The sequence below is a fragment of the Hemicordylus capensis genome, chromosome 4 (genome assembly GCF_027244095.1).
Source record: "Hemicordylus capensis ecotype Gifberg chromosome 4, rHemCap1.1.pri, whole genome shotgun sequence".
Classification (NCBI taxonomy): Eukaryota; Metazoa; Chordata; class Lepidosauria; order Squamata; family Cordylidae; genus Hemicordylus; species Hemicordylus capensis.
In genome coordinates, this window is record NC_069660.1 from 130,507,782 (window position 1) to 130,521,516 (window position 13,735).

Genomic DNA, 13,735 nt, shown 5'->3' on the forward strand with positions numbered 1-13,735 from the left:
TTAATCCTCTCCCTGAGCATATTCTGGTGTTAAAAATAGTGCATTCAGCTATTATAGCTATAATTTCAGTGGCAGGATTAGTCTTGCAAAATTTGGTATCTGTAAGTAATTGAGAAGTATTTAAACTTCCACCGAGCATTATCCATTGAAAAAATAGTGTATTCAGATAATTTCAGTAGCAAGACCGTATACATAATTTGGTATCTGTAAGTCATTGGGAAGTATGCCTTTATAAACCAACAAACAAATTATTCAAAATATGTAATAGAAAATTACCATATTGCTGTAATCTTACTGACCCTGGGCCAGGTGATTGTATAATTATCCTCTGGAACATAAACAACCAGAAAAGGGAAAATACCAAAGGTCTGATACTCCTTTAAAGTATTAATGAGAGATGTAAACAGGGCTAATGCCATAAATGTGGTAGCCTAACTGGCTTCAATTATCCAGGTCCTTTTCCTGAATGGTCTATAGACCTTATATATGAATGTATAAAGGAAAACATGCAAGTGATATTCTATTACATGCAGTAGCAGACTGCATGTTTTACTCAGCATTAAGCCTCACTAAATTTGATTTATTTACTTATTTAATTTATATACTGGCTGACAATGAAAGCTCTAGGTGTGGAACTTATTCCCAGGTAAGTGTATAGGACTTCAATTCAAGAAGTAAACCAGTGTTCTGGACAATGAGTGCAAAGGCACTGAAATCATTGACAAGCACTTGGTCACCTTTTATTAATTAAAACTCTGTTCTCAATTAGATTGACTGTATTCAGATTTTTGCTGTATGGACCAGACTTATGGATGTCACTCGTTGTATACTTCAGCTCTACCATTAATTTCTGCTTATGGGCCTTTGGCCTCCTTCTGCCTCCCCTCTCTCTTCCCTCCCACACTGCCTGCTGCCTCCAAGTGAGAGTGGGTCAGTGTCTTATGCCTCTATTATCTCTCAGAGCCTCTGTCCTCCTGGTCTTCTTGCCAAATGAGAACATAAGAGCAGCCCTGCTGATCAGGCCAAGGCCAATCTAATCCAGCATCCTGTTTCCCACACTGGCCAGACGCTGCTGGGAAGCCCATAACAGGAGATGAAGGTATACCCACTTGCTACCCTTGCAAGAGGCAGCATGCATATAACCATCAAGGCTAGTAGTCATTAATAGAATTGCTCTTCATGAATTTGTGTAATTCCCCCCTTAAAGCCATCATAACATTCTCTGACAGCAAACTCCATAGATTACTTACTCACTATGTTAAGAAGCACTTCCTTTTGTCAGTCCTAAGTCTCCTGCCAATCAGTTTCATTGGATGAACTCTTATTCTAGTGTGAGAGACAGAGGAAAAACATCTATCTGCTTTCTCCACACCATGCATAATTGTATAAGCTCCAAACATGAGTTGCCTTTTTTCTAGAAGCCCCAAACACTGTAGCCTTTCCTCATAAAGAAAGTGCTCCGGCCTCTTGATCATTTTGGTTACCCAGTTCTGCCATCCTCTATAATAAAGAGCTAAAGTGTGCGCCCGTGTTCCTGCCCGTGTCTTTCTCGGCCGTTCTGGGCATGCGCAGAGTGCATGCCCAGATCGGCCGAGAAAGATACAGCCGCAGGAACACGGGCGGCCATGTTGGGGCCGGGAGGAGGAGAAGCGGCGGAGGAGAAGCGGCCGCTGCCAACGCCAGGAGGAGAGTGCGGGCGAGGCGGCGGCAGAGCCGCGGCCTCGGCCAGAGGTGGCGGTGGCCGCGGCGGGGTGACTGGCCCCAATGGCGGCCGCCGCCATGACGAGAGTGCGGGTGAGGTGGCCGCAGCGGGGCAACTGGTCCCGATGGCAGCGGCGGCCACTGCAGGAGTACAGGCGAGGTGGCGGCAGAGCCGCGGCCTCAGCAAGAGGTGGCGGTGGCAGTGGCGGGGCAACTGGCCCCGATGGTGGCGGACGCCACGGACTGGGAAGGACTGGGCCCGCTGGCGGCCGCACTCGGCCCCGCGGGGGGCGGGGGCGGTCTACTAGCGCCCGTTAATCTAACGGGCTGGAAATTGCTAGTTTCCCCTATAATATTCTTTCTAATAATATTCTCTATAACATTCTTTCTGAGATGCAGCAATCAGAACTATACACACTGGCTGATATCCCCACTAATGGTGTGGTCCATGTGGAGATGCAGCACATGAACACCTCTGCCACTGATGTGTTTTAGAAAACCAAAGAAACTCCATGTTTGCCCAGAATACCTCATTCTAACTTAAAGTAACCCCAGCCCAGCTCAGGGACATCACGGCCTCTCGTCATTATCTCTCTCCACTAAATTGTATCTAAGAAACTTGGTTCTCACAAGATTCTCACTGTTCTTTGCTGACAGTTTAGAAAACAGGATGTAACCAAATAAGGAGTAATCACCAGATGAACAATGAATCATTCGCATGCGTACTAGATACTCAGTCCACCATTTTATTGCCACGTATACTATGTCTAGGGTGTCAGCATCCATTTTGTTGATTGTATAAAAGAACACCTCAAGCTGTAACCTATTTGTATTCAATGTGGAGCCATTAGTTCTTGAATACCTTGCAACTGCAGTGCAATAAAGCCTCAAAAGAGATTTCCACTGAGTCTGTTTGATTGGCTAAAGGCGGACCCAGGGACGAACCGAATTCACATCACCACACTTGGTAATCCAGAGTTGTGCTATGTGAGAAGGGCATGATTTTCACTGACCCCCTCCTCCTGGATGTGCTCCATGGAATCCAGAAGTAGATCCCTGAGGTTTGCACAACGGTCAGGGGCCTACTTCCAGGTTGTACAGATTGCTTCCAGATTAAGGATTGGATTGGCAATGAACAAACCAACCAATTTGTTCTAAGATTATGGTTTACCTAAAACAATTGGACCTAGCCGTGTTCAGCTCTTGTCAGTACAACAAGTCAGCAAAAGCCATATTAACTGGTAGCATCCTCAGTATTGCAGGAGGAAATATTAGTTGAATATCTGCATGACTATTGCAGAATATATCTCTTGCTGGTCAGGTTCCCAAAGACTTTTCCCTAGCCAGCTGTTGTAAGGTATTTGCTGCTCTTTTTGCTTTGATCCAGCAAGATCTGGATCAGAGCGAAAATCTCCGTTTCCTTGCTGAATGAGGGACTGTGCAGGCAGATTAATGTGTACATGCCTCTGTGCACAACTGCATCCTGCTGCATGTTCAGACACAAAGCATCCCAATGTGATCCATATTTCCACAGCAGGATATGAATAGGGATGCACCTTCCCATCTCTCTTGCAACATTAATTTGAACATGCCACCCTCTCACTATCTCAAGCATTGGTAGCAGCCCCTGCTACACGGGGAAAGAGGTACCTTTCAAAATGGAGATTTGCTTTATATTAAGCAGGGGGCAAGCAACTGGCCCTGTTCCATCGCAGCACAGCAGCCCTCGAGTGGCTGTTGCTGGTGTCTACCTCATGAGCCCTTTGGAGACAGCGAACAGTCTCATTGTTCTTGTTCTGTGTAAACCACTTTGACAACTTTTCTATTGAAAAGCATTATCTAAGTAGTAGTCATTGTCTTGCAATGAGATAAATTGCTTAAGAATTTTGCAGAGCTGCACAAAGTTGTGGTGCTCCTCGATGTTGCACAGCCACTGGTGGAAGACCTCCAGTATGTTGGGAATTATCTCTGGTAAACCCTTTTTTCATTATAGCAGAGTGCACAGAGGCACAACATAGCGGATTTAGTTAGGCATGCGTGTATGCTGAGAGTAAAGTAACTTGGAGCCTGTTCATAGTTTCAAATCAATATATATGGCATTTATTAAAGAACTCCATTCTAGATAGGAAAGTGAGGAGTTAGGATGTCTAATCTATCTAGCTAGCTGGATGCAGATGGATTCTGCATCTCTGCACACATGGTGCAGGGGAGAGCAGCTTGCATGTTGCAAAGTAGAAGGGACACGAAGAGAAGAGAGGAAGGAAGTGGCTGGAAGGAAGGAAGTCCCCTGAGAGTAGTAATCTACATTCCAAAGGGATAGTGTCAGAGCAGAAGAGAAGGGATGACCAATGTCTTGACGCTCTAGCCCTCTGACTCACTAGTCTGTCCTCCACTGTCATTGAGACAAGAGACAGCGCAAAGTCCTTCACTTCCAACACAGTACACATAAAAGGTTGCATTGTGCAACATGTGCACATCTGCTAGCTCAAGAGAACTAGTCTGGAACAGACCTTCCTTTGCACAAAGTCCTTGTTCTAGTATAACAGCATTACACTAGAGCAACACTGGTCTGGATGTAGACCAGTGTTGAGTTGCATAATTAAAATACAGTATGATGTATTGGCATGTTTGATCTGATTGCCTACTTTTAATAATGTGCAGTAATATTAAGTCATACAATGCATTGTATTTTCACTATGTCGTTAATGCTTATTTGCAAAGCAAAAGTATATAGTCTGAGGTTTATCTGAGGACACATTGGCCGCCATCCAATACAGTGTTAGATACACTTCAGCCACTTGAAGGAAATTACCTAAGTACACAGGTCAGAAATAAAATTCCACTACAGCCAGGAGCTGACACCAACTCGACGGCACAACTTTACCTTTACTTTACAGGTTTATTTTGCCCTTCAAAAGCTGAAACTGAATTTGTTCATATTGGTACTTTTGAATTAGTGATCTGGGGGGAAATAGAAGTTTAATATGCCTCTCCTTTTTATTTTGTGTTTAATTTTGACACAATTTATAACAAGTTTTTTAAAAAACAATCCTATGATGTATACACAGAAAGCCCTATTAGTTTGAATTTAAGGTCTCATAATTTTATGTGGCCAGCTTGCATTGGTAAGGGAAAATATTTTGGAAATACAAAAACCAGCAGTTATCACATCTTGTCTCTTGTATTGGTTTTAGCTAATCCAGGAAAATTAATTTGAATCAGGGCTCACCAGGACTTTGAACCAGACCCTGGTTCAGCCACAGAGATGAGCATGAGCAGGATAACTTTGTTTATCACCAATATTTAGAAGATCAGAGAGATCCTCATTTCTTTCTTTTTTTAGCAAACCTGGTGCCTGAGTTGGCCTTTAAAGTGGAGATGAATGAATGTGATAATCTTCCCCTCAGGCTCTGCCTGGGGAGGGAAGAGCCACAGCAGCCTGAAAGAAGGGCTTTTGGCAGGGCCCAAGGGTGTGGGACATTAGGAATGTGCACGGACCGGTTCGGAGGCCATTCTACTGGCCTCCAGACCGGTCTGGACATAGGCGGTTCGGAGTTCGGAGGGGTAGGGTGGGGGGTTCCATTAAGGGCGGGGGGGGCTTTACTTACCCCTCCCGCGCTTTCCACCTTTGGCGCCATAATTATTGTAAAAATCGGGCGGCAGAATCCCTTGCCGCCCGCTTCAATCGACGATGATGGCTGTGACGTGGTAAAAAAATCGGGCGGCAGGATACTTCCCTGCCGCCCCCTTGAAGCCCCTGCTGCCCCCTTGAAGCCCCCTGCCGCCCCCTTAAATCTCGCGTGCGCGTGCACAGAAGGCTTCCTAAAGACTTTTGCAGCCAAGCAGGGAAGGGGGCAGGAGGACACCCCCCTGCCGCCCGCCTGTTTCTAGAGAGCCAGCAGTCGGTCCGGGGCAAGATTTAAGGGGGCGGCAGGGGGCTTCAAGGGGGCGGCAGCAGCAGGGGCTTCAAGGGGGCAGCAGGGAAGTATCCTGCCTCCTGATTTTTTTACCATGTCGCAGCCATCGTCGTCGATTGAAGCGGCCGGCAAGGGATCCTGCCGCCCGATTTTTACAATAATTATGGCGCCAAAGGTGGAAAGCGCGGGAGGGGTAAGTAAAGCCCCCCCGCCCTTAATGGAACCCCCCACCGCAGTGCTGGACCACAGCTCTGCGGTTCCGTGCACACCCCTATGGGCCATGAGGGAAAAACTGAAGCAAAGTGATAGTATGAGATCATACTTAAGAATGTTTTTACAAACCTATGTTTCATTTTGTATATATTATCTTTATGTTAATTGGATAGGGAGATCTTGAAAGATTTGCATTAGGAGCCAATCAGAAATTAGAGCAGAATAAGCAGCATTTGTTGGAATGGTGATCTGCTGGCCTAGGCTTGAATCCAAAAAAAGTATAGACAGTCAGTCCAGATCAGGCAGCCCAAGCTTGCCACCATATTTACCCGAATACAAGATGACTCTGAATTTACGACAAGCCCCTTAAAAAATAAAGGTTAAATATAAGGTTATATCGACATTTACCCAAAAGGAAGATGAACCCCCTGATTTCTAACATCAAAGAACTTGGGGAGGGAGGGACTAGTCCTGGATTCAGGTAAACACAGTATTATTCTCTCATTAGGAATAGTCTTGGATGCTTTCTACTGCCTAGTGTGGGGACCTAGAGTTTTCTAGGGACCCAGAGGGCCTACTCTATTGTGGTGGTGGCGAAATCCTACTTTTCCACCACCATCGCTTCAGCTCAATGTTGTCCAGCGTAGCTTTTTTGAGTGGTTCGGAGCCTCCTAGGTGAGGAATGTTAGAGGTTGTTGATTTTTACCCACAATAGGTAAAACAGCAGAGCACTAAGGAATGAGCACACACTCCAGTTACAGAGTAGGTAGCAGAGGATGGTTTGGATATTGCAGCTGTTTAGAGAAAACACATGGAGATCCTTGTATGACTAAACACTAAATATTTATTGGTTAAATACACTTAGATAGGAAAGACCTATCTCTAATCTAAAGGACTACATAGTGGATAGGTAAGGAGAGAGAGAGATGTTTCCATCTGCTCTCTAGGAGGAAAGGAAGGATTGTGACTCAGCACAGGAAGTGCTGCAGAGTCAGTTCAGGGGTCATAGAGTAGGGACAGATAGGGAGACCCTGACTCACTGTCTCTACTCCCAATGCCCCTAGTGGTCATTAGGACAGTTGGTGCAAAAGGTCGATGCACTGGAAGTTCATCTCCAACACCCCTTCTCATCGCCTGTCGCACCTGGTCACAACTCCCATCTTCTCACGAAGCACCTGGAATCTGTCTTTGGATAATGGCTTGGTTAATCCATCTGCCAGCATCTCTTCTGTGGGGCAGTACCTCAGCTGGACCACCCCTTTTTCTTGTAAGTCCCATACATAGTGGTACTTTATGGGAATATGCTTAGTTCGAGATTTCATCTTCTCCATTTGGGAAATCTGGATACAACTTTGGTTGTCCTCAAACATCACTGTGGGCTTTGGTTCCTCAATGCCAAAGTCCAATAGTAGTTGGTGTATCCATACTGCTTCCCTGCACGCTTCACTTGCTGAAACATACTCCGCTTCTGTGGATGATTGCCCAACGAGTGACTGCTTGCGGCTACTCCAAGTTATGGCTCCACCTCCATACAGGAACAGGTGTCCACTTGTGGACTTGCAGTCTGTTCTGTCCTCGCCCCAGTCTTCATCCACATATCCCACGAGTTTGGGATTGCTGTTTGCTGGAATCTCCAATACATAATGTGCAGTGCCTTTCTGGTACCTTCCCAGTCTTTTGACCTCTATCCAGTCCTTGTTCGTTGGCACACTCACTTTTCTGCTCAGGATTCCTACTGCTGAGGCAATGTCTGGCCTTGTCACTGTGGCTATGTACAAAAGTTTTCCAATTGCCTTTCTGTGTTGATTGTTGGCTGGTAGAGGCTGGCTGTCCACATTTTGCTTCCAGAAATCAGCATCCATTGGCATGCTGACTTCATTGGCATCTGTCAGTCCCAGGCATTATAGAAGATCTTTTGTCTTCTGTTTTTGGTTGAGAAGGAATGTTCCGTTCTCTTCTCTTTCTATTTGGATGCCAAGGTAATATGAGATGCTTCCGAGTTCCTTCACCTCTATTTCCTTGTTCAGGTGTTGTACAATTTCATGACTGTCTTGCATTTCCTCATGTGCAAGAATCAAATAATCAACGTAAGTCAGAATGTAAGTCCATCTATTGTCTCTGAGTCTAGAATATAGGCAGAGGTCAGCTTTTCCTTGCGTGAATCCCTCCTTAAGTAGTAATTGATTCAGTTTCTCATTCCATGCTCTGGCTGCCTGCTTTAAGCCATAGATGCTCTTTTGCAGTTTGCACACTAGCCCCTTCTTTCCAGGTTCCTCAAAGCCTGGTGGTTGTTGCATGTAGATGTCTTCCTCGATTTCCCCATGTAGGAAGGCAGTCTTTATATCCAAGTGTTCAACTTGCATCCCTTTGGCTGCTGCCACGCTGAGCAATGTTCTAATTGATGTGTGTTTCACGACTGGTGCAAAAGTCTCATCATAGTCCTGACCATAGATTTGGGAGTATCCTTTGGCTACTAGTCTGGCTTTGTAGCGCTGTACATCCCCTTCTGCATCCTGCTTGACTTTGAAGACCCAATTGCATCCCACAGTCTTTCTTCCAGCGGGTAGTTCCACAAGTTTCCAAGTCTCATTTTTGTGCAAGGAATCAATTTCTTCGGTTGCTGCTTTTCTCCACTTCTCAGCTTCATCAGCTGGCAACCTTTCTATATCTTGCCACGTAGTGGGTTCTTGCATCTCTCCTCCTTTAGCCATGAGTGAGAGTCTGTTAGGTGGAACCCCTTTGTTATGCCTCTGTGAGTGCCTCAGTTTGGGTTCTGGTTGTCCAGCCCCTTCTGAATCTGGCACTGATTTCTCGGTTAGTTCCCTCATTTGGGAGTCAGTTTCAAAGTTTAGGCTTCGGTGGCCCAATTTTCTGTGCCATAAGAAATCACAATTTTTGTGTTGGCAACTACTTGCCACGTTTGCTTGTGCAGTAGCACGGTCTACTTCAAAAAGTCCATCATCCCACGTGTGGGCAGTCATGATCAACTCATCACCTTTAGAGATGTAGCATGCTTTATTTTCAAAAATTGCTTTACACCCCTTCTTGAGTCCATGCCCAATTGAAATCAAGTTGACTTGCATCTCTGGCACAAAAAGTGCATCAGTTATCTTAAACTCATAAGCTTCAGCAGCAGAGCCACAAAGTATCTTTGCTGTCCTCTTGCCAGCCACGCTTAGCTTCCTTGAATCTGCTAAGGTCACAACACATCTCTGGCTTTTATCGAGTTCGATAAATAGATTGCAATCACAGATTATATTGTGGGATGCACCTGAGTCCAGGATGAAAGTGTGACCCTTTGTTGCCTCTTTTAAGGTAATGTAGCTTTTGGCATTGCTCTCCCTTTCAGATAAGCCACCTTGTTGGTGCTTCTCCTCCTCCCCTCTTTGTTTGTTGCCATGACTCATCCCTGTGTTTACTTCATTGCCATGGTGACCAGGTCTGTGCCCTCTGAGTTTCCTGCTCTTTGAATTATATGCTGATGAGTCACTGAGGATACTTCGCTTGCTAATGCTGGAATTACTTTTCCTGCTGAAATGTGCCAGAGTGCTATCGCTTTCAAACTTCTCCTGCTGCAACTTTATATTAAAATTTCTCAGACTGGACACGACAGAATCAACCTTCAGTTCACAGTGAGACAGTTCAAGAGCGACAATTAGGGGTTCAAAACTTTTAGGCAGGGATTGTAGGATTGCCCCAATTAGAATAATTTCATTCAATTCACATTGGTTACTCTTCAAAAGCCTGTTAATTTCTAAGACATTTGCTATGTGGGCTTCAAAGTCTCCCCCTTCCTGCAGTTTGCTTTCACATAGCCTTTTATACAGGAGAAGAGCTGCGTTTGCAGAGACTTGGCCACATTGCTTTTTCAGTCTATCCCACGCTTCTGAGGCTAAATCAGTATCCCCCACATAGATCAATACATCATCGCTTATACTCAAAATTAAAAGGCCATACGCGTGTTGGTTTTTCTTGTCCCACGAGGCTTGAGCAGCTTCATCTTGTGCTGGCCGTCCCTCAGTGAGCACTTCAAAGATTCCTTTTGTCATGAAGATCGCTTTCATCTTGAGGGCCCAGGTTTCGTAGTTATTGCCATCCAGTTTGGGAAAAGAAGGAGCCATTCCTGAGTAGGCTGTAGTCACAGGATCCATGCTGCAGTTCATAACTAACTCAGCTGCACTTTCAAAATGAAAAATGAAAAATGAAATAAACTCTGCTTGTGCCTAGAAGCCTGTTGCCCCCTCGGCTTTGGAACGCTCTCCCTGAAGAGCTTCGCCGTGCTCCCTCCCTCAGTGTTTTTTTAAAAAAACAGCTAAAAACACATCTTTTAAAAGAGGCTTTTAAATGCCCCTTCTGTGCTTATATCTGGTAGGCTCTTTAGTTTTTATAATTCTCAATTTTTAGCTTTAAAATTTTCTAATTTAAAATTTAATACTAATTGTGGTTTTTAACCTGACTTTTAACTTGTTTACTTAATTAGGTTAATTTGATTGCTTTTATTGTATATTGTATGCTTTTATTGTTGTGAGCCACCCTGAGCAGTAGTGTACTGGAGGGGCAGGGTACAAATATTTTTAATAATAATAATAATAATAATTTCCTTACATCATTCTTTGTAAGTTTAGAATTCTTGGGGACAGGCACTGGACATCCATGGTGGGAGCAGCTATAGCCCTTTCCACACAGTTTTGAGGCTGCGTGCCTGAACAGTTTTCAACATGAAGACTAGAGAGGGGATTTTCCTTTATAAGCAAATGTTAGAGTAACGAAACACCTAACGATTGCAACACATGTAGTACCGCAAATTAAACAGTAGAGGGCTGAGACACGGTTTTAAGGAGTGTGACGGCAAAGCCTCAAGTATTCATAACCTGTAGCAGAAGAGGCCCGCCGGTCTTGCTGGGGGCAGCTGCACAACGTGCTGAAGCTTACCTGACTAAGAATCCTCTCCTGCTGCAGCTGCAAATCCCACTTTGTATCCAGTCAAGAAGGCAGCTCAAGTGGGAGAACAATGTTGAGCTTTCCCTCACTCTGGAGAAAGGTAACTTGACGTGTGGAGAAGTCAAAACATAGCAGTAGGATGGAGCTTTCAGAAATTAGCTGCTGCCTGTACAGCATGCCATGCAAGTGTACTTAAGTTGCTCTCTTCTTTGCCTCTGAAAAGGTTCCTGTGTCTAAGAACTGGATACATGACAACACTTTATACAGGTAGCTTTTCCCATCTGTGCATCTCCAGGCAGTTGGAAATAACAGGCAGTTGGAAATAACTCTGCCTGTTGAATATTGCAGTTCTTAGAAATATAGAAAACCTGCTTTTGCGAAAGGGGAAGAGATAGCAATTTGAGTATTCTAATTGTCTCATTATGTTTGCAGATTGCTGAAGTCAATAGATATAAAAGCAAAATGTAATCAATCATTTTTGCAGATTGCTGATGTAAAAAGATTTGCTCCTTTGAATTTGGTTATGTGTTTGAGTATTCTGATGAGCTTTGGTATGCAATCTAGAAATTTCCTTTTTTGCCCCAAAAGAGTAGGAGGCAAGTTAGTAAGTTCGTAAGTATATAATTTGGGGGAAAGACATGCAATGTTTTCTATTTGTCTGTTATGCAGAATTGAAAATGCAAAAGCACCAAGGGCATTGTGGCATGCTGGTTCTGTCCTGGCAACTGTGCCAGGTTTTTGCAAGCCGACTCATACCTGGTTACCAGACATCCTCCAAGTCTACCCACTCCATTTTCCTTTCTCTTTGGGAAACTCTGGCTTTCTGTAGACGCAAATGCAGCAGAGCGCAAGCATTTGGCTCAGGAGAGAAAACCTGGCCTCTGTTTGAATATAACAGTAGTATCATGCCAAGACTAAACAGATGCAAAAAAAAAAATGCCTAGGGAAAAGTGATGCACTCCCCACTGAATCCCATGCATTCTTAATTAAACTAGAATTCTTGGAAAGGCAGAAGAGTCTTTAAAGTTAAATAGCTCCCCAAGAAACTCGGAAAACACCCCCCCCCTCTCTCTCTCACACACACACACCCCAGAATGCAATTAAGGCCAAGTTTATCAATAATGTATATTGGTGTGCCTCCTCAGGTCCAGTACCTGGACTTTTCTCGCCTTTATCTTCCAAAGTTTTCTCTCCCCTGGACTGTAGCAGAGACAGAAGCTCTGTGAGAAGCCTTTGCCTCCAGACATGTCTGCTGGTTCTTTTTTGGGACTTCTGTTTGACTGAAGTCTCTGTTCTGGGAGCTTGGTGGTACATGTTGCTTTCTACTGCCTAAAGAACTTGCTTGGATGATACCTTTTCCTAACAATCGCTACACAACTGAGCCCCTAAATTGGAATACTGCTGAATCTACTCATGTGACTAGGTCAGCCAGGAGGGCAGGGCACTGCTCCATGTGCCAATACTTGCTGAAGCTCATTTATTATTTACACAGGACAGGGCCTACGTGATGGTGGCCCCCAGGCTGTGGAAATTGCTCTCGGATTAGATCCAAATGGCTTCCTTACATCCAATTTTTTGGAGGAGACTGAAGACTGCCCTTTTTAGTCAGGCTTTTGATTAAGGTGTAGCTCCCCTCCTTCCCTGATGTTTGGAGGAGTTTGTTGTTTTTAGTGGATGTTAATTTTAAAAAGATTCTTTTATTCACTTTTAAAAATTTAAAATTTGGTCAGCATCCTGGGGTCTTAGGATAGGAACATAAGAAGCTGCCTTATTCCTAGTCAGTTCACTGGTCCATCTAGCTCAGTGTTGTCTACACAGACTGGCAGTGGCTTCTCCAAGGTTGCAGGCAGGAATCTTTCTCAGCCCTGGCTCTCTTGGAGATGCCAGGGAAGGAACTTGGAACCTAGATACTCTTCCCAGAGCAGTCCCATTTCCTAAAGGGAAATATCTTACAGTGCTCACACATATAGACTCCCAATCAAATGCAAGTCAAGGTGGAGCCTGCTTAGCAAAGGAGACAGTTCATGCTTGCTACCACAAGACCAGTTCTCCTCAGGATGAAGGGCAATATAGAAATTTTTTAAAGCTGGGAAAGCTTGGGTGAAAAGATGGGTTTTCAGATATTTTTTTAAAATTGCCAGAGATGGAGAGGATTGTATCTCAGAAGAGAGAGCATTCTACAATTCTGGGGCAGCAACTGAGAAGGACCGTCTCTGTGTAGCCACCAGACGAGTTGGTGGTAACTGGAGACAGACCTCCTCAGATGACCTCAATGAGCGGTGTGGCTCATAGTGGAGAAGATGGTCTCTGAAATACCCAGGACCCAAGCCATTTAGGGCTTTATAAATTATAACTAGCACTTTGTATTTTGCCTGGAAACCTATTGGCAGCCGGTGAAGCTTCATCAGCAGGGGAGTAATGTGGTCTTTCCGAGATGACCCAGTGACCAACCTGGCTGCCGCATTCTGAACCAACTAAAGTTTCCGGACTACATACAAAGGCAGCCCCACGTAGAGTGCATTACAGAAGTCAAGACTGGAGGTTACCAACAGATGTACCACTGTTTTGAGGTCATTGATCTCGAGAAACGGGCGCAGCTAGCGTATCAGCCGTAGCTGATAGAAAGCACCCCTGGCCACCGCCTCAACCTGAGAAACCAAGGAGAGACGTTGATCCAGAAGTACTCCCAGATTGCGAACCTGTTCCTTTTGTGGAAGTGTGACCGCATCTAGAACAGAGATTGGCTCTGGAATTCTGACCCCGCACAATAAGTACCTCCGTCTTATCTGGATTCAACTTCAGTTTATTCTCCCTCATCCAGCCCATTACTGCTTCCAGGCAGGCATTTAGAGAGGATATGCCAGCTCCTGAAGAAGTTGACAAGGAGAAGTAGATCTGGGTGTCATCAGGCGTACTGGTAACACCCAGCTCCAAATCCCATGATGATCTCTCCCAGCGGTTTC

At 44.8% G+C, this 13,735-nt stretch overlaps 1 protein-coding gene across 2 annotated transcripts in view; it reads left to right on the top strand.

Moving 5' to 3' along the window:
- The first annotated feature begins 10,717 nt into the window (after window positions 1-10,717).
- Window positions 10,718-13,735, top strand: part of LOC128322233 (putative ferric-chelate reductase 1) — a 53,221-nt gene continuing 50,203 nt past the window's right edge. For both annotated transcript variants that reach the window (XM_053243135.1, XM_053243137.1), the window contains exon 1: window positions 10,718-10,872. In XM_053243135.1, the coding sequence (XP_053099110.1) occupies window positions 10,843-10,872 (30 nt within the window). In that variant the 5' untranslated portion in view covers window positions 10,718-10,842. The remainder of the gene's footprint in view (window positions 10,873-13,735) is intronic.